Here is a 26,448-nt window from a genome sequence, read left to right as displayed (position 1 = left end):
GCTAGCCGCCTTCATGGACCATAGACGAAAGCAAGTAGGTCATTGCTGAATAATACTATTTACTTACGGAAAAGGGCAGAAATAGATAAAATTTAATTGAATCGGTGAGTGGAAAAACACTTCTAGGCCCCAAAAAGCACTTTGAGATATTTGAAGAAAGAACTTTCGTTTGTTAATGCCACAAACGTACATTCGACATTATAGCATTCTGCTATAACGTGCGAGGTCTTGCAAATTGTACTGATCTTCATTACAACTTGTAGTTCTACATCTTTAGTGCTATTTTTCCCTTTACTTCAAAATGGCTTATTTTGGACTCACACTGTTTTCCCACTTGCCGATTCAATTCTGACGTTGAGTTATTTCAAAAAAATTCTTTTTTTCATTTGGATATGCACAACCAGAATTCTAAATACACATAATTTCACATGAATAAACACATAATACTTATTAATGAGTATAGAAAAGGTACACATTATGGGGTCTATCATCCGTACAAGATAACCCCCAAATGCAAAACCCTCTTCCTCGAAAACTATCAGGGTTACAAACAAAACTTTTTTCGGTACAAACGATTTGCTTTGGAATGGTGTATTTCAATTTTTTGTGCTGTGATACGGGTGGGGGGATATCTTGGCGCCAAGATTGGCCCCAAATGTCATCCCCTCTTTTTCGAAAACTATCAGGGTAGAAGCATTGGTTTGTGGTGAGAACATTTCAGTAAGCGACGAAGCTTCTCAGTGTTTCTCCCTGACTTATTAATATGCACAGTATACATTCTACAGTTATTTGGAACTTAATTAAGTGCTTTCTTTAATCGTTTATGGAAATATTGCGGTAGATTAGACCAGATCAGAGTAGACCAGATGCTCGTACACCAGAGCGACGCCAGCCACAACGCTTTTAAGGTCGTTATCTAAACGTTCCCATAATCAAGTTATCGCAATGTCTTGTGCGTCGTGACCAGTGGACTAATATTAATTTTAACTCTTTTTTATGTTGTATTTGCATGCACATACAGGTGGTTTAACCCGAGTGCTTTTACGATTGAACTGCCAACATTGATTAATGGACCGATCCAGTTCGTATCTCGAACTTATTGGTTCGGGGAGTGTTACTCTTATTTTACAAAAAATTTCGTTGGTAACCTTAAAAATTGGAATTTTGATGACCATTATAATTATTACCCTGCTTGTATCTTTCGTCTCTACGACTTTGCTGAGCATGTCATGTTTGTAATTTTTGACTTTCGGCCAAAAATTCCCTGATATTGTTACATGAATGAAGAAAAAGTTTAGTTTTGAATCTATTAGATAAATTTTGTATCAGAAATGTAAGTATGAGAAATTCAGGCAACTGCGGTTTCAATTTACGAAATTTATTGAATTGATCAAGCACGAAATCATGTACAGAACTATGTATCATGGGATCAAACCTAGTACTCTTACAGGTTGATAGCCTGTGTTGTAGTGTAGCTTTTCCAGCGAAAACTTCAGTGAGTGCTTGCTTGATTTGCTTATAATTAGTAAATTCGTCTTTTCTGATATTGTACCAACTTAATGAAACTCCTTGTAACAAATGAGGAATGAGCTTAAACAGTGCTCTATCAGAAAAATTAGCTAATTGAGCTGTAAGCTCTAGCCTTTGTAAATAATTACGAATTGATTCGCTGGAAGGATCACCCTTAGGAAAACACTGAATTTCTTTAAGGATGACGTTATCTTTTAATTAAGCATTCTTTCTTTGATGATTTATGCAAGTGACATTTTTACTACGCTTACGTCTTCGGTCGTATACAACGTTAATTTCTGAATAACCACTTGCACTGTCACTACTACTGGTGTCCTTACATTCCGAATAAGCGGAATTACTATAGTACATTTTTCTAAATTGTCTAGGAATATCTGTCTCTACTTGGGGTTCGGATTCCTGGGCTCTGTTTTCGGTAATTTCTATTCTCTGAGCGAGCTGTACCATATCTCGCCTGATTTCTTTCATATTCTTATCAATTGCTCTATTTCAGCACGACATTCTGCGTTAGATTGTTTTTACTTTCATATTATAATCTATGAGTTTTGCTTCTTCGTACACCATCTTAATGTCTTTTCCTTGCTCTTCTATGCGTTCGGAAATTTCTTCGTCACGTTCGTGCATCTCATCTAATTTATCGATTGTATCTATATGTAAATTAACGCAGCGCTCCTTGTTAGCCTGACATACATCTCGGGATGATTCCATCTGACACTGGAGAGATTGCGTGCATTCGTGCAAACCTTCCTAAATGAGTGTAAATTTTACTAACTTTTGTTTCTATATATTCTACACGATGGCATGTTTCTTCAGTTTGTTGCTTAACTTCGACGCTGGTCTGTGTAGCAAGTTCGATTGCCTGTTTAGTACTATGATTGACTTTGTTAAGCTTGTCTTGAATCGTAAATGTTATGCCGTCGTATTTTTGTTCGAGGATTTCGTTCGTACGTTTGCTTTCGGCTTCTACAGTCCTAATACTCTCCTCTAATCTTTCGTTATTTTCGCGACATTCTTTTTGCACGGCGTCTATCTTCTGATCTAATTCGCTGTTTAACTCAATAAAATTATGTTTATTCTCATCTACTTTCCGTTCTAATCTAGCAGAATTCTCTTCTTTTTTATCTGCTTTTTGTTCTAACCCGCCGAAATTCTCTCTAAGCTCATTTCCACGTTTTGCATTGCAGTCTCACCATCAGACAATATGATTTTGGGACTAACAGTCAAAATGGTGTTGAAATCATTGTGATTTAAGTCAGTTGCTGGCGAATGGTAGCCCGTGACCAATATGATAGGATTCCGTAGGGTGAAGACTTCTATAGCAACGGCTTCCAGTGTGTGTAACGGAGGTAAAATGAGTTGTTTAATAGTAAAACTCCGTTTCAGGGCAATCGGCAATCCTCCTTTCCGTCGCTGAACTCGTTCTAGGCGAAATAGTTTGTAGTTTAGCAAACTCAAGTGTGTAATCTGGGCAGTAAAGTTAGTTTCCTGTATAAGCATAATGTCTACCTGATGTTCAGCTAGAAAACGAATTAGTATATGTTTCTGGTGTGCATTCCAGGTTGCAATAGTTATAGTGTGATGAATGAGTGGTTCGTTAGAAGCAGTCATCAACAATCATGTCAGCAAATGTTCCTATGTCGACAGTAGCCTTGGACGCAAGATCCGTGGCTTCTCGAGATCTAGTAAATACTTTCTTGAGGTGAGAGATAATTGGGCCAAAGTTGAAGGTTTTCGTGTAAGTCAGAAGTGAAATGAGATCGAAGTGATTGGACGAGGGAGTAGACGCACTACTTTTGTGCTGGACGTATAGGGAGTATCCTGTTTTGGTGGTGGAAGACGGTTGCTTAGGGGTGAAGTATCAGCCAGTGGAGAAGTAGGTACATTAGAACCGGAGCTCCGTCCAGAGGGAGTAGATTTCTTGAGGGTTTCTGAGTAGGAGCGAAGACAGGGCAATCGCGATAATGGGCTGGATGCTCCCCACCGTAGTTTGCGTAGATTGCTTGCGTGTTTGCATTATGTTTGGCACAGGTTTTCGTAAAATGACTTGCCCACACTTGACACATTTAGTTTGAGATATGCAAGTGTCCTGTGAATGACCAAGACGTTGGCAGCGGTAACACTGCAGAACACTCGACGGCCCATAAGGCTCAAATGTGATTTTATAATTAAGGAATGTTGTTATGTTTTTGATCTTCTGTATATTTGGAGTTTTCTCGAGGGTGACGAGGTAAAGGGGCAAGATAACCCTACCTTAAGAGGGTAAACTACTAAACACTTTTCAAAAGCTAACAATTTTTCTTTTGCCAGTTTTTCATAAATGAAAAGAGATAGTGAAATGTAACTTACCACAGTAATAGATAATGTTATTCTACATCCGAAAATACGACTCAGAAGAATTTTCAGCGTTGCTATCCATAGAAATTACAGTGTAACCAGAATTTGAATTACTCAAAAATCTAGGTTAAGATAATGACTAGAAAAGCGAACTCAACTGTAATTGATGAGCTATCTCTGCTCCTTGTTAACTACTTTTTATATAACATTTGTATTTAGTTTGTAATAACTTTTTTATTTTGTAGTAACGTATGTTAGTTATTAGAGAATAAATACAAATATTATTTAAAAAGTAGTTAACAAGGAACACAGATAGCAAGATAAGTCATCAGTTACAGTTTGGTTCAATTTTCCAGTCGTTACCTTAACCTAGATTTTTGAATAATTTAAATTCTGGTCACACTGTAATTTCTATGGATGGCAACACTGAAAATTCTTTTCATTCGTATTTTCGGGTGTAGAATAACATTGTCTATTATTGTGGTAACTTACATTTCAGTATCTCTTTTCATTTACGAAAAACTTGCAAAAGAAAAATTGTTAGCTTTTGAAAAATATTTAGTAGTTGCCCCCTTAACCAGTGGGGCCCTTAACCAGACATTTGATGAATCGTTAGTGGTTTAAAGACTAGGGTGATAACTTCAGAGTGAAGATCAACTACTGGACGTACTTTTTGGTACATCTTAATATTTAACTACTGGTTCACATTTCCTGCAAAAGCTTCATTGTGACTTCTACTTCCGTTTTCTTATAAACATGGTAAAACTGTGAATAGTATTGGAGCTTCGAAATTTAATTTAGAATAATGTTGTTCCTTAGATTAGGATCTATGATTTCAAGTAGTCACAGAAATTAATTATTTTCAAGAAAAATATCCTCCTGACATCTAGTGACAATAGAAGATATTCGGTATTGTATTCATTGCGCGAGAGAACTGACAATGTACGTTAGTGGAATTAACTCTGGATAATTTTCATGATAAAACAATACTTGGAATTGTATGATATATTTGACAAGACTTATAATGGTTTCCTAAGATAGGTAATAATTACACAGAGCAGCGAATTGAAACTCCTCTTATGCGAGATGAAGTGAATCGGATGTTTTTTCTTTCTTTCTATCTTTTTTCTTTCTTTTTTTTCTTTTTTTTTTTTTTTTTTTTTGCTAATCTTAAAAGTGCAGATTTGAAATGTACAAGACCTGTTCTCGTATCTGGTAAGATTGCTTTACAGTGTGCAGATGAAATGCTGTATAAAGTGAAGTACTGTTGTTCGACAATATACAGTATCTGTCGCAACATCAAATGTTTATACTTCTGAATACAAATGACAAAATGTAGTGAAACAGATATGAAAGATTTAAAATACTTAAATTATTTTAAATTCACCAAATAAAAAGTATATGCTTGTTAGTTCCCAATATTCTTTGTTCAGTGCACTAGGTCTAGAGAGGAGAATTTAGGCAAGAATTGAAGAAAAGTTACCGGTACTTCAAAGACATATGACATCTGATCAGTTCTGTTTCCTTTTTGGTACTTTATTTCACTGTAACTACTGGCCGGATCTGCACAAAATTTGACATTCAATTCCCCGATTCCCAAAGGAATGAAGATCCCTATATTCCCTATATTTAATGTCCAAACTTGGACAGAGAACGAACTTTCACTCTAGGAGCTTCTGAGTTCGGTCCACTTCACTTCCGTTGTTTGGAACATGGTGTTTTACGTGTGGTGGAACGTCATGCCTGAAGTTTCGCGTCGTTAATATTTTTGAAAACTGAATAGCTTACAGTGGCGTGTGCTAAAAGGCTTTCTTTGGGTAAGCAATCCTAATTATAAAAGGAAAACATACAATTCTGTGTGTCACGCTCCGCCCTGATGGATGTCGCTACGTATAGTTCAAACTTGCATTTCGCCAATAGGAGTTTTGCCAACTCTGGAAAATAAAATTACCTGCACCCCCTCAAAATTCCCTATGATATAGGCCTAAGTGTGAGGTATGTCTGTTCGGACCCATACAATGTTACGTCGAATATTTCACAATACAGACATTTATATTGCGTTTTGCAATCCACACTACCGGCGCTCTTTTGATGTTTTGTTGGTGGTTCTCGAACTTCACGTATTTTAGTCCAAAATTCCTCAAATCCTTCTCTCTTGTTTTGCAAGACTCTTTCAAATTCCTTCACTTTATCTACACAATAACCAGTGTCAGAAGCTTTAGTCTGCAAGATATTATAAAGGGTATCCATAACTGGGAAAATATAGTCAAATACGTCCAAGAGAAATATGAAGTCACCCATTGTACTTAAAATTCCCCGAGCTGCTGTAAAACACTCTTGACCCCAATTCTCTTTGGAGCTAAAAATAATTTCGAAAAGGCCCATAAGTTCTTTCTTGTGCTCATAGATCTGTTGAACAAGACGAGAATTGTAATTCCAACCTGTCTGTGAAACACGGGGCAGGCTCTTTTGTAGCTCTAAATCTAGAGCTTGGGTTATCTTTGTAGATGTAAAGAAAAATCCATCAATCTCATTAAGGTTTAAGAAAAATATGCGACACTCTCTAACTTGAGATGCTGCCTGAGAGAGAACTAGATTCAATCTATAAGCAAAACAGTGAACAAACAAAGCCTGTGGATATGTCTGTTTTGCTCTAGCTTGCAGACCGTTCAAATGACTCGCCATCATAGCTGCACCATCATAACTATGCGCGACCAACTTTTCACTACAGTTATATTCCTTCATGACGTCACTCACAATATTGTGCAAGGCTTCAGCTGTCCTATTCTCAGAAATATTAAAACATCTAAGAAACCTTTCGTTAATTTCCCCTTCTACTGTTCGTATTTCATAACTACAGAAAGCTGAGCCAAACTAGCGATGTCTGTAGTTTCGTCTACAGATATAGCTATAATCTTTGTTTCTTGGATTTCTTTTTTAATATGTGTCATCATAACATTACTGATTGATTCAATTAAATCATTTTGTATAGTATTTGATAATCCAGTGAACACTGTTCCATTTTCTACGAATGTTCTCAGCTTCTCATTGTACTCACGTAACAACTTAAAACCTTTGATCCCGAAATATCAAAAGTGCTAATAACAGTATGTCAGACGTGCGTAAAGGACATAAAAAATTGCAACGAAACTTTGTGTATGGACAATAGGCAAATAATAAAGGAATACGTTTTTTTATTTTCTGCGGAAAAATGGTTTTAGTGAACGAAATCTCCCACACAAGATTTTGGAATTTGACGCCCGAAAGGCAAGAAGTGAGCCGAAGTGAATGCAATTGTTCACAAATATTGTAGAGGTAAGATGAGGGAATTTGTGTTTCGTATTTTCTTCAAAAGAAAAATCTGTTGAGTGGATCGAGGCGTTGAGTGGGGGAAGGAGTGGACCGGATCCAATGAAATTATATGTAGATATTGGATATGTAAAATAAGGCCATTTTTGTTTCACATGTGTCTCCTTCCGATTTATTCAAATTTGACAGATCAACAACAAGCACACACAGAATAGCGTATTTTATAGTATTTCAGGATGCACCTTTAACACTTACAATATTTCTTCGCATAAAGAAAAACGTTTCGACTAATTTCCTGTTTGGTCGATTTGCCAAATTTGAAGCAAAACGGATAGGTACACTTGAGAAACACGAAACGCTTTATTTTACATAGGGTCCATGCAATATCTATACCCAATTTCGATTGCTTCGGTCCACTCCTTCCTGCTCTATTGCGGTAATATTTACATTTTTCGGAGGGGGGCCTAGACCTCTCACCCCAGAACACTGTTTTTCCTCACAAATTAAAACGCGTGTCATTTACTGTTTTTCAAATTGTCCCTATACGAAGTTTCACTATAATTTTCTATACTTTCCAAGAACTTCTGACGTACACTTATTTGCACTTTTGAAATTTCGTAATCAACGGTTTAGTAGGTTCGTGCCCCACTCAACCGCATTTTTGCAGGAAAAAAGAAACTCAATTACCTCAATTTACGTCTACAATATCTGTGCAAATTTAATTCAATTTGCTGCTATTCTTCTTGCCTTTTGGGCCTCAAATGTCAAAATTTTGGGTGCGGGCTTTTGCCCCCTAAAACTGTTTTTCCGCAGAAAATAAACCCGTGTTCGTTCATCTTTTACGTATTGTTACTACACAATGTTCAATTCTTCATGTCCTTTAAGCACTTTTGACATACTGTTATTAGCAGTTTTGATATTTCAAGATCAAAGTTTTGGAAGGGTCTGTGTCCCACCAAAACGTTTTTTTTTTCAGGAAAATATGAAACCCGTAATCCCTCATTTTATGTCTACAATGTCTGGGCACAATTTCATTCACTTAGGTTCACTTCTTCTTGCATTTCGGGCGTCAACTTTCAAAAATTTTGGTGTTGGCTTTTGCCCCCTAAAACCGTTCTTCCGCAGAAAATTAAAAACGTATTTGTTAATTTTTTACGTATTGTTCATACACAAGTTTCATTGAATTTCCTCAAGTGCTTCACACGCATCTGACATGGTGTCAATAGCACTTTTTATATTCAATGATCAGAGGTTTGGTTGGGGCCGTAACCAACCTAACCTTTTTTTTTCACGAAACTACGAAACACGTATTCCCTCATTTTTCGTCTGCAATATCTGTACACAATTTCGTTCAATTCGGTACATTTTTTGCCTTTCGGGCGTCAATTTTTAAAATTTTTCGTGGGGGCTTTTGCCCCCTAATTTTTTTCCACAGAAAATAAAAGAAAACACGTAGTCATTTATTTTATGTATAGTATCTACCTGCCAATTTTATAAAAATCGTAGTGCTGCACTTGGAAAATTGTACTTGTAAGTTATTCCTCCCATGAACAGAAAAAATATACATATCAAAAACTAAGTTATTTCGAAAAATTGTAAGATACAGTATTCACGCCATTTATTTTGGACATAATTATATATACGAATTAAATTTCAGAATCAACCCCATGCGGTAAGCGTCGGAGGACCACCGATGGGTAACTAGTGACATCTCGCCAAATATTGGCGACCCGGCAGCGACAATCCGCTGTGGCCCCACTTCTGTTTTGAATATTATATGAGGAGTGGCCCACTAGCGGCCGAGACGCAGCAAAATGCCAATCAACCAAGAAATTATTCCCCAAAATATGTTAAATTGCCTAACTGCGTGATTTGTTTACATGAAGATGAGTTTTAAAATATTCTAAAACAGGGAAACAAGTATTACCTCCTGTTTCCTTTATCTCTATTGTCAATTGTCTGTGTGTTTAAAATAAGGCATAATTACAAACGAACATCTACTAGCGATATTTAAAAAGTATTAAATTGTAATATTTTAAAGATTAGAAATGTAGTAGAAGTGATTCGAACCCGCGACCCTCTTCTTCGAAAACCGAAACACTACGTACTATGGCAAAAAGCCAACATGAAATACATACCACAATGAATATATAAAGTGTGCGTATATATAGTAAGGTCTGCAATTGAAAAAAACATAACAATTAGTCGTTTCTTCGAGCTCGACGGCATTACACATACATATGTACTGTCTACAGTATTTCTTAGCATTAGTTAATCTACATCAGTGAAGAGAATTGTTTGTATTACGAAAAGATACTATAAACATTGTCGAATAGATTCGGTAGGATTAGAACTACCAACAGTACGAAGTGAACACTCAGAGAGTAATGAATTCTTTAACAAGAATACGACCGCTAAAGAGTGATTTTCAAGGTGTTGGTGTGACGGGTAGAAAACATATGCTTAATGCTTCTCTATGTACAGCAAGCAAGAAGATATATAACAATAGGGAAGTTGTATTCATACCGTTATCACATACACACCACACCAATGTGTTTTACAAATGTCAAAGTTTATTGTTTCTTATAGTATTCCTGTTCTCCTAAACACGTTTCGGATCGAACCACGAACAGATGCTGCTTGCCTCTCTATTGTAATTTGGTCTTTGAGATTTATGTCCCACGGTTATGCCGGCTAGATTAAAGGAGACGGTGAAGATGAGAAATGAATCAAATGGTGGAATGAAGAAAGTGGGAAGAAACGGGAGAACCCCGAGAAAACACATGCACACGGTGTTTGCCCACCACAAAGTTCACTTGGCGTAAGCTGGGATTGAACTAGGGATCCCACGCACCAGAGGTGAACACTCTACCACTGAGTCACCGTGGCTCCTGCCTTTCTATTGAGTGTGTCACAAGCTGAAATAGCAATCTACAAAACATACAAACTCTGGAGATCTCTAACCTGTGATAGTTTTCTACACCAACAATTAAGCTTGTCACAATTGCAGATTGCAAATTCAGAACACCTGAAAGCAGTAAGGATGAGCACGAGCCGAGTTACAGGTAATTTGCCCGATTGGAGTTGTGAGCCAATTTACTGTTTTTGAGGTCAAGCTTGGATTTGAATCGAGTTTGATATTTAGCTTGTCCGAAAAGCTCGTTTTCACTGGTTTTGAAATCATCAACTGATTATTTGGAAAACGAAAGTTATGAGAAACGTGAGCAGTAATGTGGAACAGTTTTAATGTTTTTCACGAGAGGGGATATCATTATTTAATTGCTATCAAGGCAGCCCAAGCCGAAGTCCGACCAGCACCGAAAATTTTGAACGAGTTTGGCCGGTGCACGATACTTTCTACTTGGGTTAATCCGGAATCATGATTCTTTGGAACTCAAACCAGGAACCTCGTGAATGACATCTTTGCCTCTTAGACTGTTCGACCACTGTGGTCAGCAGTCAACCAGTAAACAAATACTGTACATTTTAGCAGAAACACAACCCATCTTTCATGTTTTTATACTAGGATACAAGAAAGATAGGAGTACAAGAAACAGTAAAGAAAGTAAAAGAATTGTAAGACCGGGAAAATCTTCTCGAGTTTCTTCTTGTTCCTTTTCTTTTTCTTCTTCTTCTTATTATTATTGGTAGAATTGCAATGCAATGAACATTAAAGTCCCGTATGATCCTTCGTATCCTCTTGCCTCACGTCCTCATATCTTCTTCCCACAGTACTTAAAACTACACTCAGAATTTGTTTCGTTTTGTTGGACTCGACTTCAGTTGGAGATTCTTTCTCGAGTCGAGTCAATAAAACTTCCTCCACTTTTCATCTGCCCATCCGTAGAAAGCAGGATCAGCAGCGTCACAAGCAGACACGAGCTACATGTCTTCAAACTTTGCTACACAAGAGCAGCGGCGGTTCCAGGGGTCAATCAGGGCCGTCGCCCTTCAGTAGAGGAAACTTTTTTTTATATATATATTAATTAAACCCATCACAGAGTTTGGAACTCTTAAAAGTAGCTCTAAGTAGAAGTATTACAACCGACCGCGTCCCCAGAAGTTCATCGTAGATCCGCCTCTGCACAAGAGTATGGGTGAATAAACACTTATAATTCACATTCAGTTTTCACATCTCAACTAACTAACTAACTAACTCTATGGCCTATGGAACCCGGAGGTTCAATGCCGCGTTCACAAAAGCTCTGCACTGACTTCTATCCTTAGCTAACTGCATCCAGTTTCTACTCTGTATTCCAATCTCTGCGTGATCCATCTTAATATTGTCCTCCCATCTGCGCCTAGGTCTTCCTAATGGTCGTTTTCCGATTGGTCTTCCAGTCAAGACTTTGAAAGCGCCTCTACTTTCTTACATTCTAGCTACATGACCCGCCCATCTAAGCTTCCTAGACTTGACGATCCTAACAATGTTGGGTAAACCGTATAAATTATGTAGTTCCTCGTTATGTAGTTTCCGCCATTCCCGTTCCTCTTGGGTCCGAATATTCGTCTCAGGATCTTGTTCTCAAATACTTTCAGTCTATGATCTTCCCTCAGAGTAAGTGACCATGTTTCGCAGCCATACAGAACTACAGGCATGATTATCGTTTTGTATATTTTAAGTTTCAAATTCCTGGACAGAATTCGCGACGACAAGAGATTTTGAACCGAATAGTAACACGAATTCCCTGCTTTTAGTCGACATTTAATTTCTCCGTGAATATGATTTCCCTCTGTTAATATTGATCCTAGATATTTGAAAGTATCCACTTTATCAAAAGTATTATTTTGTATTTTAACGCACCCATAATTTGCTGTATTCCGGTCCCGACGCACTTCTATGTATTTAGTTTTCTCTGTATTTACTTCTAAACCCATGTCCCTGCAAGCATTTAATAAGATCTCTGCATTTCTTTCTATTGTTCTCCTATCATCCCCTATTAAATTTACATCATCAGCATATGCCATAACCTGGTGAATACCGTTCAACTGTAAGCCCTGGTTGCTATCTTTGATTTTTCTTATAGCGTATTCCAAAACGAAGTTAAATAATAATGGCGACAACGCATCTCCTTGTTTCAGGCCATTTTCGACGTGAAAGCTCGTAGACAAAAATTTTCCTACCCGGACTTTACTTTGGGATTCATTTAAACATATCTTAATTAATCTAATTAGCTTTATCGGTATTCCAAGTTCTGTAAGAACGTTGTATAATGTTTCTCTCCTAACCGATCTGTACGCCTTTCTAAAATCAATAAATAGTTGATGTACCGGGGTATTGTATTCCCACTTTTTTTCGAGTATTTGGCGAATGGTAAATATTTGGTCGATAGTTGATCGATTTCGTCTAAATCCGCACTGATAATCTCCAATAATTTCATTTGCGTATGGGGTCAGTCTTGCTAACAGAATATTTGAAAGGATTTTATAGGATGTTGACAGAAGAGAAATGCTTCGATAATTATTAGTCAGTTTTGTCGCCTTTCTTGTGGATTGGAACAATGATTGATTCTTTCCACTCTTGTGGCAATTCTTCCGTGTTCCAGATAAGGAGAATGAGTATGTGTATCTTGTTCCACAATTTTTCGCCTCCAGCTAAAATTAACTCAGCCGGAATTTCATCTACACCCGGAGATTTGTGTTTCTTTAATTTCTTTATAGCGGTTTCTACTTCTATTTGGTTGGGTTCTGGAATATACGGTTCTGCGGTGTGTATCTCCTTTTCTCCACGAACACTAGTTTTTGGTTGCGTGTTAAGCAAATCGTCAAAGAAATCTTTCCATCTATTTAAGATGCTATCCGTGTCAGTGAGAACTGTACCATCAGATTTTTTTTAATATATAAGCACGAGGTTGATAGCCTTCCTTAAATTCGTTGATTCCCTTATACATGTCCCGGATGTTTTTTTTTTACTATTATCTTCAAGTTCCTTAATTTTAGCTTTCAGAAAATCGCGTTTCTTTGTTCTAAAAGTTTTGGAAGTTTCCCGCCTGATATCTGCGAAATTTTGTGTAGTCATATCATTCGGATTTTGTAGCCAGCGTAATTTTGCCTGTTTTCTCTTCTCTGCTAGTTTTATGCATTCCTGGTCGAACCATGGTTTGTTCCTACGTATTTCCGCGTGTCCCATTTTTCTTTTGCTGAAATTTTAATGCTATCTCTAATTTCAATCCAGGTATCCTCAACACTAGTGCACTCCGAATCTTCTAAAGCCGAAAATCTATTCGAAACTTCAATCTGGTATTCCTCTCTTACCTGGCTCTCTTCTAATTTCTTTAAATTGAATCTCTCCGTTTTCGGACAATGAATATTACCTTTATTCAACGATAACCTCTCTCGTATTATCGCTGTTACCAGGTAGTGGTCAGTGTCACAATCAGCCCCTCTAAACGACCGGACATCAATTATGCTAGATTGCCTTCTTCTATCTACTAAAACGTGATCAATTTGATTATGTGTTTTCCCGTCTGGTGATGTCCAAGTGTATTTATGAACGTCGCGATGTGGGAATTTTGTACTCTTCACGATTAGGTTTTTGGATGTTGCAAAGTTCACGAATCTAACACCGTTGTCATTACTTTCCTTATGCAGACTTTCGTTCCCTATAATCGGTTTGAAAATATCCTCTCGTCCTACCTTCGCATTGAAATCCCCTAATAGAATTTTCATATGGTATCGCGGGAGTTGGTCAAATATCCGTTCCACTTCTTCGTAAAAACTGTCTTTTATATCGTCATCCTTATCTTCCGTTGGGGCATGTACATTTAAAACAATAATATCATACCACCGTCCCTTAAGAGTAATAAAAGAAAGTCTGTCAGTAACAAATTCAACCCGTTTAATTGCTGGTAATATACGTTTATGAACGAAAAACCCTGTTCCTAACTGGTGATTTTTATTTCCTTCCCCGTAAAAGAACGTAAAATTTCCGGAATTCTCAGATCCATTTCCTTCCCACCTAACTTCCTGAACTCCTACTACGTCCATCCTGTATTTCTCTAACTCCCTCGTTACGGATTTTAACGCGCCTGCCCTATAAAGACTCCTAATATTCCATGTTCCAAATCTCATGTCCATTTTCTTTTGCTGAGGTCGTGCCAAGTTATCAGTCCTTGTCCGAGGCTTTTGTGAATATTTCTGAACAAGTGCTTTTTTTTTTACAGGATGAGGTTGTTAGCCCTACCCAAACCCCCAAGCTGGAGGACCACTCCTAGTCGGCTGTCCGCGACTGCTTATTCAGTATATTCGCAGCTAACCTCTATATCTAGAGGCCTTCTCCTCGATCCGCAACCTGAGGACGCGCCATGCCGTGGTGATAGGAACCCACGTTACACGGTTCACATCTCAACAAATAAACTATATTTTCATTCACTTCCATCTACTACTGCATTCTATTGAACTGTAATGACTTCTTTATGTTTAAAAATAATTGTTCATTTTCAATAATTTTAAATGTGTAAGTTCAGTAATTCACCATGAATAGGGTCAACTAGAAGCGTTTCAGTAGCAAAGAAATAACAACATGAACTGTGAAATCTCTTTTCACAGACTATCGAGGTGTGAGAGTAGACAAACTTTACTCTTTCGGGTACAGATTGCCCCGAAACTCCGATAGCCAGAATTAGCCTAGGTTAGGGAACTTATATTTAAAAAAGTGTCAATCTCAGCAAAATGCAGAAGTCTTTTAGTCTGAGAGAAAAAGGAATGAAATTTCTAACTTCTATTTCTATTGGTCTTGTAGCTCTCAGTCCGTTCCAAAGTACTGACAGAAATATGGACAATGAATTATGACTATTTTGTGGAACATTCCATTTTAATATCACAGAAAGTCATCCTCCGGCTTACTTGGTTGTGAAAAATTATAGAGTATATTTCTATACTATGTAAAGTATGTGCACTATCCCTGATTTGTGATGACAATCAGAAATAGAAGTACAGAAACAGAAGAAGAGGTAAATTAAAGTAATAGTTTTCTGTTAGTTGTTTTATATTAAAAGAGAAACGGAAAACCTACTTTTATCTTAATATTTTTTGCTTAAAATTTATATTCGAGTTGACACCCTTCCCCCTGAACATTGGATGGGGAAATAAAGAACCTATTTAGAATTTCATTGTGGATTCCAGTATATTTTAGGCATCGCTTCTCGGACCTGGGCTTCTATATATGTCGATAAATCGCTACCATCGAGATCTATATTTTGATATATCAACATTCGATATCGCAAATATATGAACATGAACATATCATTCTAAATTTTCGATATCGACATTCGGGGGGGGGGACAAGGTATAGGGGCCCCTAAGACTTGCAATGGATGAAGAAATAAAACTTACTTTTTACAATAATGTCTTCTAATCATAATTTCTTTATTAGCACAAATTACACTTGCAAATTTGCAATATTTTATATAATTTCTTAGCCGCCAGAACTTTTCTATTCCCGGTAAAAAGAAACAAAAAAGCACGTGCCAAAGCCAGTGCTTAGAACTTTGAACTAGAATTTATCATAAGAAAGGTTTTGTTTCTCTCTCTTGGAGATTTTCATCCCTTTGGGCTTTGAGACCGCTCAATGACAAAACGTGCATACATGACCGCTATATGCAGACATGCTCTTAGGCAGAGTCAGAGATTATAAAAAAAAAACGACTATTATTATTTTACTGTTATTATTATTATTATTATTATTATATTTTTATTATTATTATTATTATTATTATTATTATAACAATGGGGTTTAGATACCTTTATTATGCATGGGAGGCCGCAAGTCTGTTACGCCATTAGTGTCCTTATTCTATGGTAGTCTCTTTTTACGTTTCGTGTAGATGTTTGTTTTTGTGCTGTTAGATTTTTACCTTTACATTATGTAACTTTTTCCTTTTTTGTGGGGGGAGAAGGAGAGAAATGCTTTCCTCTGATATCTGTTTCTTGCCATTCATCTTGTTTGAATGACTTAATTAAGATCATTTTGTAACTTTTAATGTCAACAAATTCCGTCACAATAATAAAATTGACATTCTTAACAATTTGTTTTATTCTCTTATTTGCATTTTGCCACACTGATATATTTGTAAAAAAAAATTGAAGTTTGGTCCAACGCTTTTCAAATTCACAACCTACCTAACCACCGAGATTTTTGGGATGCCTGCTATTACAGGAAAGTAATTGCAGCTGGTAATGCACTTTTGGAGTCATTTGTACATGTCGGTTTGTGTTTCTTGTATTGCAGTTTTTATGGCATACATCCGGAAACGGTTTTTTAATACGCAAATGTTAAGAAAGCCCAATTTTTGAATAATTACTTGTGATGACCTCCTTGAATTTTATCTATTGCAAGTGAAATGTTTTCATGTTACATAGCGCAAATCATTTAGGGGACAATAAGAAGGAAATTAATAAAAGCATTATATTTTTTCAATAATTATTTCGAGTGATAAACCAAAAGTAAACCTGCACGTTAGAGCACAGGAGATCAGTATAGTAATATTTAGTCGTTTCTACATTTGCTCGATCTTCCAGTACTATCATGAAATAATATCAGTAATGAGAAAAATAAAAATAAATAAGCGTCAGTGATCAACACCTTTAATTAGTATTGAACATCTTTCTCTGAAAGTTTCTATAGCCTAGAATTTATGGGAACAACAAAGTAAGAAAAATTATCTTAGTTGCATAGAACAGTGTTGCTATCTAGACTTACAGTTGTGGGTTTACCTTATATCCCTTTTATGTTATTTGCTGGTTTATAATAATTATATTTTTATCGTTATGACAATTTTCATGTTTATACCTTAGTAGGTAAAGATTCTCTAATGGGAACTTGGTATGTAAAAATGAACATGTCATATACAATATTAACCCATAACCTCTCTGTGTTTTTCTATTGTTAATGGTATATATGTTCCCTTCTTTTAGTTTAAAATTTGTAGGTAGAATGGACTGAATGACGGTAATGTAGTCTGTGGTTCAATGTTGGTAAATATATGCTGTGGTTATGGTCTTAAAGTGTCATTATAAAACTTTTCTTTTCAATGGTATAAGGCTACATTAAAGAGAACAGTGATTTTGGAACAAATAAATTATTTATGTTCTATACTCTGCTTTTTACTTTTCTGCGGTATTTTACCCGTTTTGGACTATCTCATCATTTTTCTTACGGACTGATGTCTGATTTTAAATTTTATACGACATGGTGTCGTTCTGATTGTTTTTATGATCCTTTAGAAATACTAATACAAGGCATTTTATGTAATCATTTTTTTAAAAATTGTCTTCAATTCATCAAATCCAGCTGTCTTCGTAGGAGAACATGAACTATTTATGCCGAAAAAAAAGGAAGATGCACCTATAGCCGGAAATTTCTATTTTCTTTGTTTAATCATCGTAAAAATTTCATTGTACTTCTAGGGAGACATTGTTACGATCGTGCTTTCCACGAATCGTAACATTCCACTCATTAATTATTATTAAATGTATGTATTGTTGTTAATCTTTGCTTGTTTACTTTTAAACATTATTCGTTTAAATACGGAATTTATGTACAAGGGTACATGTTTACAATATGTTCTTTTTGTGTAGGCTTATATTGTCATCTCGATTGTGAATAGTAGTGCGTAATAAAAATTCATTTTAATAAGCAAATATTTTGACATAAACACCAGTAATTATTAACAACATTAAAATTTAGGAGGAATATAGCCTTTTCTTTTGTATAAAAACCGAAGTAGAACAATATAGAATTTTGTATAATATGATGACAATTAAATGTGACGGATGTAAACAAACATTACGTATTAGGCCTAAATCCGATATGTTTAATATGTAAAAATTTAGTCATGCGCGGCAGTAAAGCAGCAATTCTAAGAGATAACAGACATAATAAATTTATATTGCATTTTAGATGAATTCCGAGAGTAAATTGAATCAGTTTTGTATTGTAGTATTTTGAAACTTACCCTTTGGTTTATCGTACAAGTCATGTTTATAATCAGATAACAGAATGGACTACGTGAGTGGAAAGAATAAATAATTTTACAAAATGAGAATCGTGTAATTAGAAATGAATATAGAGGGTAATTTTCTTTTAATGAGAAAAGAATTTAAGTATTAAAATTAATGGGATTAATGTACTCCAAAATTTGTTTATAGATGTAAACATTAGTCTGCTCCCGAGAGGGCACGATGATTTACGGGCGATTACGATGTGAAGATTTGAAGAAGCTAGGATCCTGCAACTAAGTGCCAACAAAATTAATTAAAATTTTGTAGCAAAAGAAGCTACAATAGAACTGAAAAGTGATAAAAAGTGGTTGCAGAAAATATATGCTGCATTTTAGAAGTACCTAGTAAGGAGAACACAGGTAATGAGATTGACACTTCAAATAAGTTATCGTCTAAATTCGAACATAATAAAGGAGACATTATAATAAATCCTGCTTCACTTGGTCGATTATTATTCCCCAATGAACTTAATTAGATTTTTATTTTTATAAGTGACTGTCAGTATATCCGTTCTGATTACATTGAAGTTATAATGCATTATTATGAGTAAGTAATTTGTCTTCGTCCTGTCACACAAACACAGACAAGCTATGAGGGGGGCGTGTCCTAACTTGTTTTGCTTCAAATGTTGGATCCATCTTTATTATTGAAATTCATATTTAACCAGACATGGAATATGACTTCTTTTGGATTATGTAAATATTTGAGTTAAAATGAACTATGTATCCACTCTATTTCGATATGAATTAGCTACTGAAGACTGATAGCGTTTAAGCAATTAATAAAAACACTCTTAGGCAGTTGTGATTAGCTGGAAGCTAATAATCATAACGAATCAGTTAAATGAATACGGGAATAAACAAATAAGAATATCTCATTTGCTACCCTGTACTCAATCTGGATGATGCCTATGGTTTGGTTCTTAAATAAATGCATAGTTAATTTCCCCATTGTTATCAACACTAATGAATATATCAATTATAGGATTAAGTTAGTTAGATTACGGTAGGTAACGTTAGATTAGGTTAAGTATTATTATGTTGTCATTGGTCTGAACTATGCTGAATTTTGTGGCTGAGTCCAATACTATAATTATTGAATAAACTTGCATAAGGAAATGAACTATGTAGAATTGATAATAGTGAGATGTAATCCTCATTAAGAAGGGAATATGATTAACCCCGTCGTCAGATAAATATATGTACCTGGAAATATGACTAGGTCATTGTATAATCCGTAAAAGAATAACAATAATGTTGAATTTACGTTTCAACCCTGTCACTAGGAATTTTGTTAATAATGCCATTACGCACATAGAACACATGTTTTAAGAAAAAACCTTTTCATAAGGGACCAAGCATAGAGTATAATTCATATGCTAGAAATTCAAAGAACATCCAGAGTAAGTAGTGTAGTTACGTATTCCCTATCAATTGTCAACAACTTAATAAGGAAATTAATAAGAGGATAATAAAACAACATTAGCTTTATTGTACATAGTTTAAATGTCATGAACTACTTCGTTAAAAAATATTGCAAGTTAATTTACAATGAGTTACCGTATGTATACAGGACATCAAATATATAATGAATCTCAATTTTCATGTTATATGTGGTCCCAGTTTCAACAATTGTGACTTCAGTAATCCAGTTAACTTCAATAAAATTAATTTTCCAAAAATCAACTTAATTTGTTTATATCATATTCTCTATAATCTTAGAGTCATCATTGGAAGTGTCACTGCTGCATGTTCCTGGATAATCTAGAATGATACCGTTGCGCTAAGGATATTTTTTTGTCAATACATATACTGCTAACATATATACTGCTCTTTATTCAGTAACTAACATATCTTTTCTTGTCTTTTAATAATCGATACTGTTTTTTTCTAACCCAGTGACGAAATTTAGAAATGTACGAGATGCATACATTCAATTATTTATTAAGTAATGTTACGACATATAAGTTTGATTTAGAGAATTGAAGACAATCAAAAAGAATTGGTGATATGATATACATTGTATTAGCATCTTTGAAGGATCACAAAATTCAAAAGGTCTCCTTGCCGTAAGAAAATTAAGATGAGGCACCACTCCGTAAGAAATTTTTTTTTATTATGTGTCCTTAATAAATCGGAAAGGTTTTACAATGGAACCTTCCCAGAAAACGTGGGCAGCTCCGCAAGTAGAGACGTTTCCGAAAAAAAATGTCGGGAAGATAAACCTTTTCAGTGTAACGTAGGTAGAACCACTACTCTACCACTACTCTAAAGATTAAGAGCCACGCATTTCACTTATTGTCAGAGAAACAATTTTCTGTCCAGATTTTGTTGCTACTATTGCGTTAGTTCCAAAAGATTTTAACTAAATATCAGACTCGGTATAATGTTAAAATCTGTAAGTTATATATTTGTTATGATTTATGATAGGCATGCCCTTGCTAAGTTCGATTATGCGTTGACTTATGCAATGTTGGTTTGCATTACGGTATTCTTTGAAGTTAGAAGGATAAATATTATTTTCCCCACAACTTTTATTTCAAGTTTTCTTGTTTTAAATTACATACAGATTATTTTCAACGTAACTGACATAACTAACAAAAATGCGGCTACGTCGGGAATCACTCTCAGCTTGCACGATAGCTGTGAATTGTTGTCTAATATAGACATGCAAGTCATGATAGGTTCCCAAGGCAATATTCCGTGATCACTCATGTAATGCAGACTAAGTTCCATCAGAGAGAGTGAAGAAAATGGTGACTTATGGATTCTATGCTCTAGTACAAACCACGAGTGTTTAATAGTGTAAGCATTCGCATAACCGTCTTGAAAATTAACATTCGCAGAAACTAATATCTGAAACAGAAGACGCACATGCAAACCTAAAATTTGAACATAATCAAGTGCGTAATCGTACTTGGTAAACTCTAACACTTTATTCCATCACAATGAGAGTATTGTAGCTATAATGATTTATCCATTGTCTACTCAAATTTCAATTTTTGAATTTATAGTTTTTCATTTACTTGACTGTACATGTTTGTTTCTAATCAACTTTAATGAAGTAATTGATTCCATTGAAACATTGGGCTCGGAACATAGATTAATTGGTTGTTTGCTTCACGTTCCTATTTAGTTACAAAGCCGTATGAGACGGACTCCACTTTTAACAGTAGGATCGAAACAACTGATATTTAGTGTCAGAAACAAATATGCTGCCGGGAGACGAACCAGAAGCCACTCATACAGAAGGCAGTACCCCATAAAGCAGCACTGAATCAATTGATAATGTAAAGAGTTGACAAAGGTAGAAGCAACAATTGTAATATTTTCCATTGTTCAAGATTTGCTTTTAGTAGACTTAACTCCTATTTAAACTACTCGCTGAGCAAAATAATACATTTATAGTAAAAAAATAAATAAATAAAATAACATGTAACAGTTTCGCCAACTTTCCAGTTGACTTGATGAAGCCAAGTGGATTGTTGGCGAAATTGTTAGACCAGGGAAACAAATGAGCAACAAAATTTTACTAGTCCAAGAAAATACTAGCCCACATCCCACAATAGAAGTAATTTACTTACATACGGTATGATATAAATACTCGCCGCACCGATCAAGCACTCGTCCCAGACGAGTGGGCGAGTGGTTATTTGCATCCCTGTGTTAAACGATATTATTCTTTTAGAATAAACGTATTGTTTCCCTCATCGAATGTTAGAGGGAGATTGGAAGTTCGTACAGAACTATGTATTTTAGTTCCGTTTTCAGTGGGTACGTACTGTAAAAGTTCAAGCGTATAGGTATCTAAAATTTAACACCAATGTGAATGCGCCACTGTTCAATGTAAATTTTCATTTGAGTGATTGATTAACCTTTGATATTTTAGTAAAATACTAGAGTAATATATTTAGTTCCCAGCAGATCCCTCGGCAATGCTATTTTTAAATGTCAATTATTGTGCAGTCTTCTAGACACTATAGTACAGAGTTACATAACGAGTAATTCAGACTTAAATTTATGCATTGAAATCTTTTCCAAATACTTAAGTTTCTTGTACTGTAGGACAGACACAAAACTGAATTTTTACTTTTCAAAGTAAAACTACTGCATGTTTCTTTAATATAGTAAGATGTGGAAGTAAAGTTAAGATGCTTAATAGAAATATTCTTCTATTATATTCCGTGGCTTACAATATTAGAGTGGCTATGTTCGCACATTATCGGTTTTGTGAAACCTTCAAATATATAGAGCAATTTAAACGGAGCATATTTAAGATCATCCTACATAATCCTGAAACTAATAACCATTCTAAATTTATCTTAAGAGTTTTAGGATCGTGCGTAGATTCATAAGGTTGCCTTTAAGACGAAACAACCTATTTCAAAACTCAAATTTAGGGTGATTGTGTTTAATATTGTTTACATCTGTATATATTCACATAGGATTACATAGGTCTAGTTGATGTTTCCTTTGGACTACCTTGGAAATAATTAATCTGGTAACTATCTAATAGCATTGAAAGAGCAAAATACTGCCATTAGAGACACCATACATTGTAGAAACAAACGTAATATGTTTGACCTTGAAGGTATATATATCACCTTGCCGCTGTGTGGTTTCTACAGGAAAGCAATCGGAACAGTTCTTAAGATCTTAGCCAAACTGGTAACGTTTCACTATTATTTCTTTTTCGAAAGTCCTCCTCAAACGAGTAGTATTCATAAAACCATTTTGGGGCCATTTCCTCAAACCAGGCTTTTTTATATATGAAATCCTCCAGCATAGAATCTAATTATACACATCGAAAATTACATCTTCCCCACATTGACCCCATACAGAATACATCTTCAATCTACTTTTATGATATATAACCATAAAAGAATTTTACACCTAAACTTACATCTAAAACTTATAACTTATAGCACTGTCTTTGATTGAAAAAATAGTTTTTGTTTGATCGAAATCGGTTCACAGATGGCTGAATGATGATAAGTTAAAGTTAAGTATGTTGATTCGCTGGTTACACCAGACGCACATACATATAATCAGCTTACAAACCAGTTTCAGTTCAGAGTATACAGTCTCTCGCTTTCCCTTTTCTTCACACCAACATACATATATATGCATTAGCCTCTTCCTTCAACGGAACTTCTAGCTGCAGTAGACACCAGATGGAGCTGTTATGACGTAATCCCACGGCATGGGACTACGCAATAACTATGACGTGATCCCACGAGATGGGACTACGCAATAACTATGACATAATCCCACGGGATGGGACTACGTAATAACTATGATGTTAGTTGATACACGTCATTATATCCTTCCACCTTCATCAAGAAAGAGAGACAATGACTTACATATAGCTCAACATGAAAGAAATTCACAACTCACAAATTGTACATGCTGTTCTCACTAGATCTTTTTACCATGCAGTGTCTCCAACTCAATATATTTTTTCGGAACGTTCCAGGATTTTAATTTTTCAAGATATCGCTTTAAAACATATCTGGATGAATTCACCCCATTACTAATAAATATGATAATTGTTAAAAATGAGTTGGCAACACTGGGAGTCCCACCCCCAAATAACGTTAAAATTCCATACCTCGGCCCCTAATTAACCGATTTAAAAAATTCAAACGGCAAATGAATACTAATAACATAACCAATTTTTTAAAATGCATAAATGGTTAGTTAACCCTCAGGATTTGTTTCCCTTTTTCAATATCTCTACAAAATTTCAGCAAATCGAAAAAATAAAAATACTACCATAAGTCAAATAAAATTTTAAGACTTTTTTAAAGAATAACGTTTTTCCGAAAACTCAAAAATAAACCCGTAAAAAATTCCCGAAATTTCGAGTTTGCTGTAACTTCATCAAATATTAACCGATTTTCAAAATTCAAACGTCAATCAATAGACAAATACATTTCCTATCTATTGAATGTCTTATAAATTGCATAACTCTAAGGATATACTTACAAAAAACTCAAATAAATCCCTTATTTATACATGTATCTTTAAAATTTAAATGACATTATTTTCTGTATATCCAAAGGTCTTAGTTTTTTATAGTCTGATACTATAAGAACACTTATACACTTAAAATTACAAGTTCGGATATTGATAATGAAATCATAAAAACACTTATACACTTAAAACATACTTAAAATTACAAGTTCGGATACTGATAATGGAACCTTCTGCTAACCTCGTTCTCTATAGGAAACAATGACTTCTTAAACTCTGTCCACTGATCATAATTCAAGCTGAATAGACAGCCGTTAATATCAAAAGCAACTTGAACTTCGGTTTGTACATTTTTTACAATTACATTGAAATTATTGGTAAGTATAAATTTCTTTTGAGGATCCATTCTATCCACTCCATTTTTTAATTCTGACGACATATTTTTGATCATTTTTATTATTTTTTGGATTTACATACAGAACTCAACAGTTGGATAATTATCTTTTAAACCAGTGTATTTGATTTTTATTCCATCTTTAACGATCTCATCAATCATTTTATCTGTTAAGTGTTTTGTAAATCTAGGTGGAAGAAATACCTTAAACTCTTCACATTCAACTAAAATGCTCTTTCCAAACTTAGTTTTAATCTTTTCCATTTTCACAATCTTATATTCTGTATTTAATTCTAATTCTCTTAATCCAATAACCTGTTTTTGTTCAAGACTTCCAAGTTTATTTAAAAGTTCAATATGACTCGCCATCGTATTTATTATATTAAACTTTTTAAAAATCAGTTTCTAATAGTCTCGAATTTCGTTAAGTATGTCATTGATTCTGTTAACAATATCTCTTACATTTTCATCTGTTAATTCACCATTCATGAGCTTAATTACATTAAGCTCATCTTCAAACAGTCCAATTCGATTCACCATATTTTTATAATATTCTTTCTTTGAAGCTATATTAAACCGTGTTGATAGACCAGTGATAACAGCCGAAGCCGAAGCAAATGCAGTTGTAATAATTGAATACACTGTAACAGGAATAAATACATTGATGAACCCTGTAGAAGCTGATAATAGAATTGATAACGTAATAAGAGTAGTATAAACACATTTTATTCTCTTAAACTTCCTTTTGTTTTTCATTAATAACTTCTCAAGATTTAATATAGTATCTTCAATTAACACAATTAAATTCTCACGTGGAATGTTATCTGGAATAGTCATTTTATTAAATAAGTTTTTATGATAATATCATAAAAACACTTACAAACAAAACAAATCTAATAAACATATAATTGATTTATATCTTCTCAATTATTTTTTCTTTCTCAACATAATACTCTAAATTTTTCTTACCAATCATAAGATAGCAAATTGTTTTATCTGATACATCGCTTTCAAAATTAACAGTCAGTTTCAAATTAGTTCTATCACTTACACTTACTGATTTATGCTTGCTTGTGTTAATTACGAACATTGGTCTATTTTCTAAAAACTCTTTAGGATAATAAAACATCTCAGTATTTCCAATTGTAGCTCGCTTATATACCGTATACATTTCAGAAACTTTCAAATACTTATGTTTTGCAAAATCTAAGTTTAAAGATTCTAATGGGAAAGATTCATTTCTAGAATTACGAAAATGGATATTCTGAACTTTACAATGATCAAAATAGATTGAATCTCTTTCTTGATTATCATTTCTATCAGTTTGGAAAAAGGCAATCACAAAATTAGGCATATCAAATACACTTGAGTTAAATTGTGTGGTTAAATCGAATTCTAAATACTTTCCACTAACTGATTTCTGTAAACATTGATATGTGTTGAATGAAATAGGAATCTTACCTTCTTTTAACATATTAGATCTTAACAAGGTGACATAGTTAGGTTCATAATTAACAATAGGCATTCTTAACTCCATATTTGTAATCTTAATTTTACCTGGATGCGGTTGATCATTCTCATATGTTCCATCCTGCTTTTTTTGTTTTCCAAATAGCAAATGCGTTATCATCAGAACCACTTCTTTTAAATGTATATTTCAATCCCCCTTTCCACATAATATCTTTAAAATCTGAACAAAATCCTGGCAAAAGTCTGAGTAAAAACACTATTTCTTCATCTGTTCTTGCCCACGTAATTCCTTCCTATCCACATTCATTCATCCCTGATTTGCCTCTGGTTTTGAAATCTTACATGTGTTTACAGCTGATGAAGTTAAACCAGGATAATCTATAATATCTAATATCTGTCCATGCTTACTAACTTGAATTTGAGAAAACAAATGTG

At 34.7% G+C, this 26,448-nt stretch overlaps 1 protein-coding gene across 1 annotated transcript; it reads right to left on the bottom strand.

Annotated features, from left to right (window-relative positions):
- Positions 1-5,835: 5,835 nt before the first annotated feature.
- LOC145665898 (zinc finger MYM-type protein 1-like) lies at positions 5,836-6,609 on the bottom strand. Its single transcript, XM_081733005.1, has one exon. The coding sequence runs from the start codon at positions 6,607-6,609 to the stop codon at positions 5,836-5,838; it is 774 nt and encodes a 257-aa protein (XP_081589131.1).
- Positions 6,610-26,448: the final 19,839 nt, after the last annotated feature.

This window comes from Thermobia domestica, chromosome 12 (genome assembly GCF_964235325.1).
Source record: "Thermobia domestica chromosome 12, izTheDome1.hap1.1, whole genome shotgun sequence".
Taxonomy (NCBI): domain Eukaryota; kingdom Metazoa; phylum Arthropoda; class Insecta; order Zygentoma; family Lepismatidae; genus Thermobia; species Thermobia domestica.
The sequence above is the reverse complement of the archived record's forward strand: the minus strand, read 5'-3'. Positions and strand labels throughout refer to the sequence as shown.

Excerpts from the sequence above, each read along its gene's own strand:
- LOC145665898 (XM_081733005.1), bottom strand. The coding sequence starts at position 6,609 with ATGAAGGAATATAACTGTAGTGAAAAGTTGGTCGCGCATAGTTATGAT.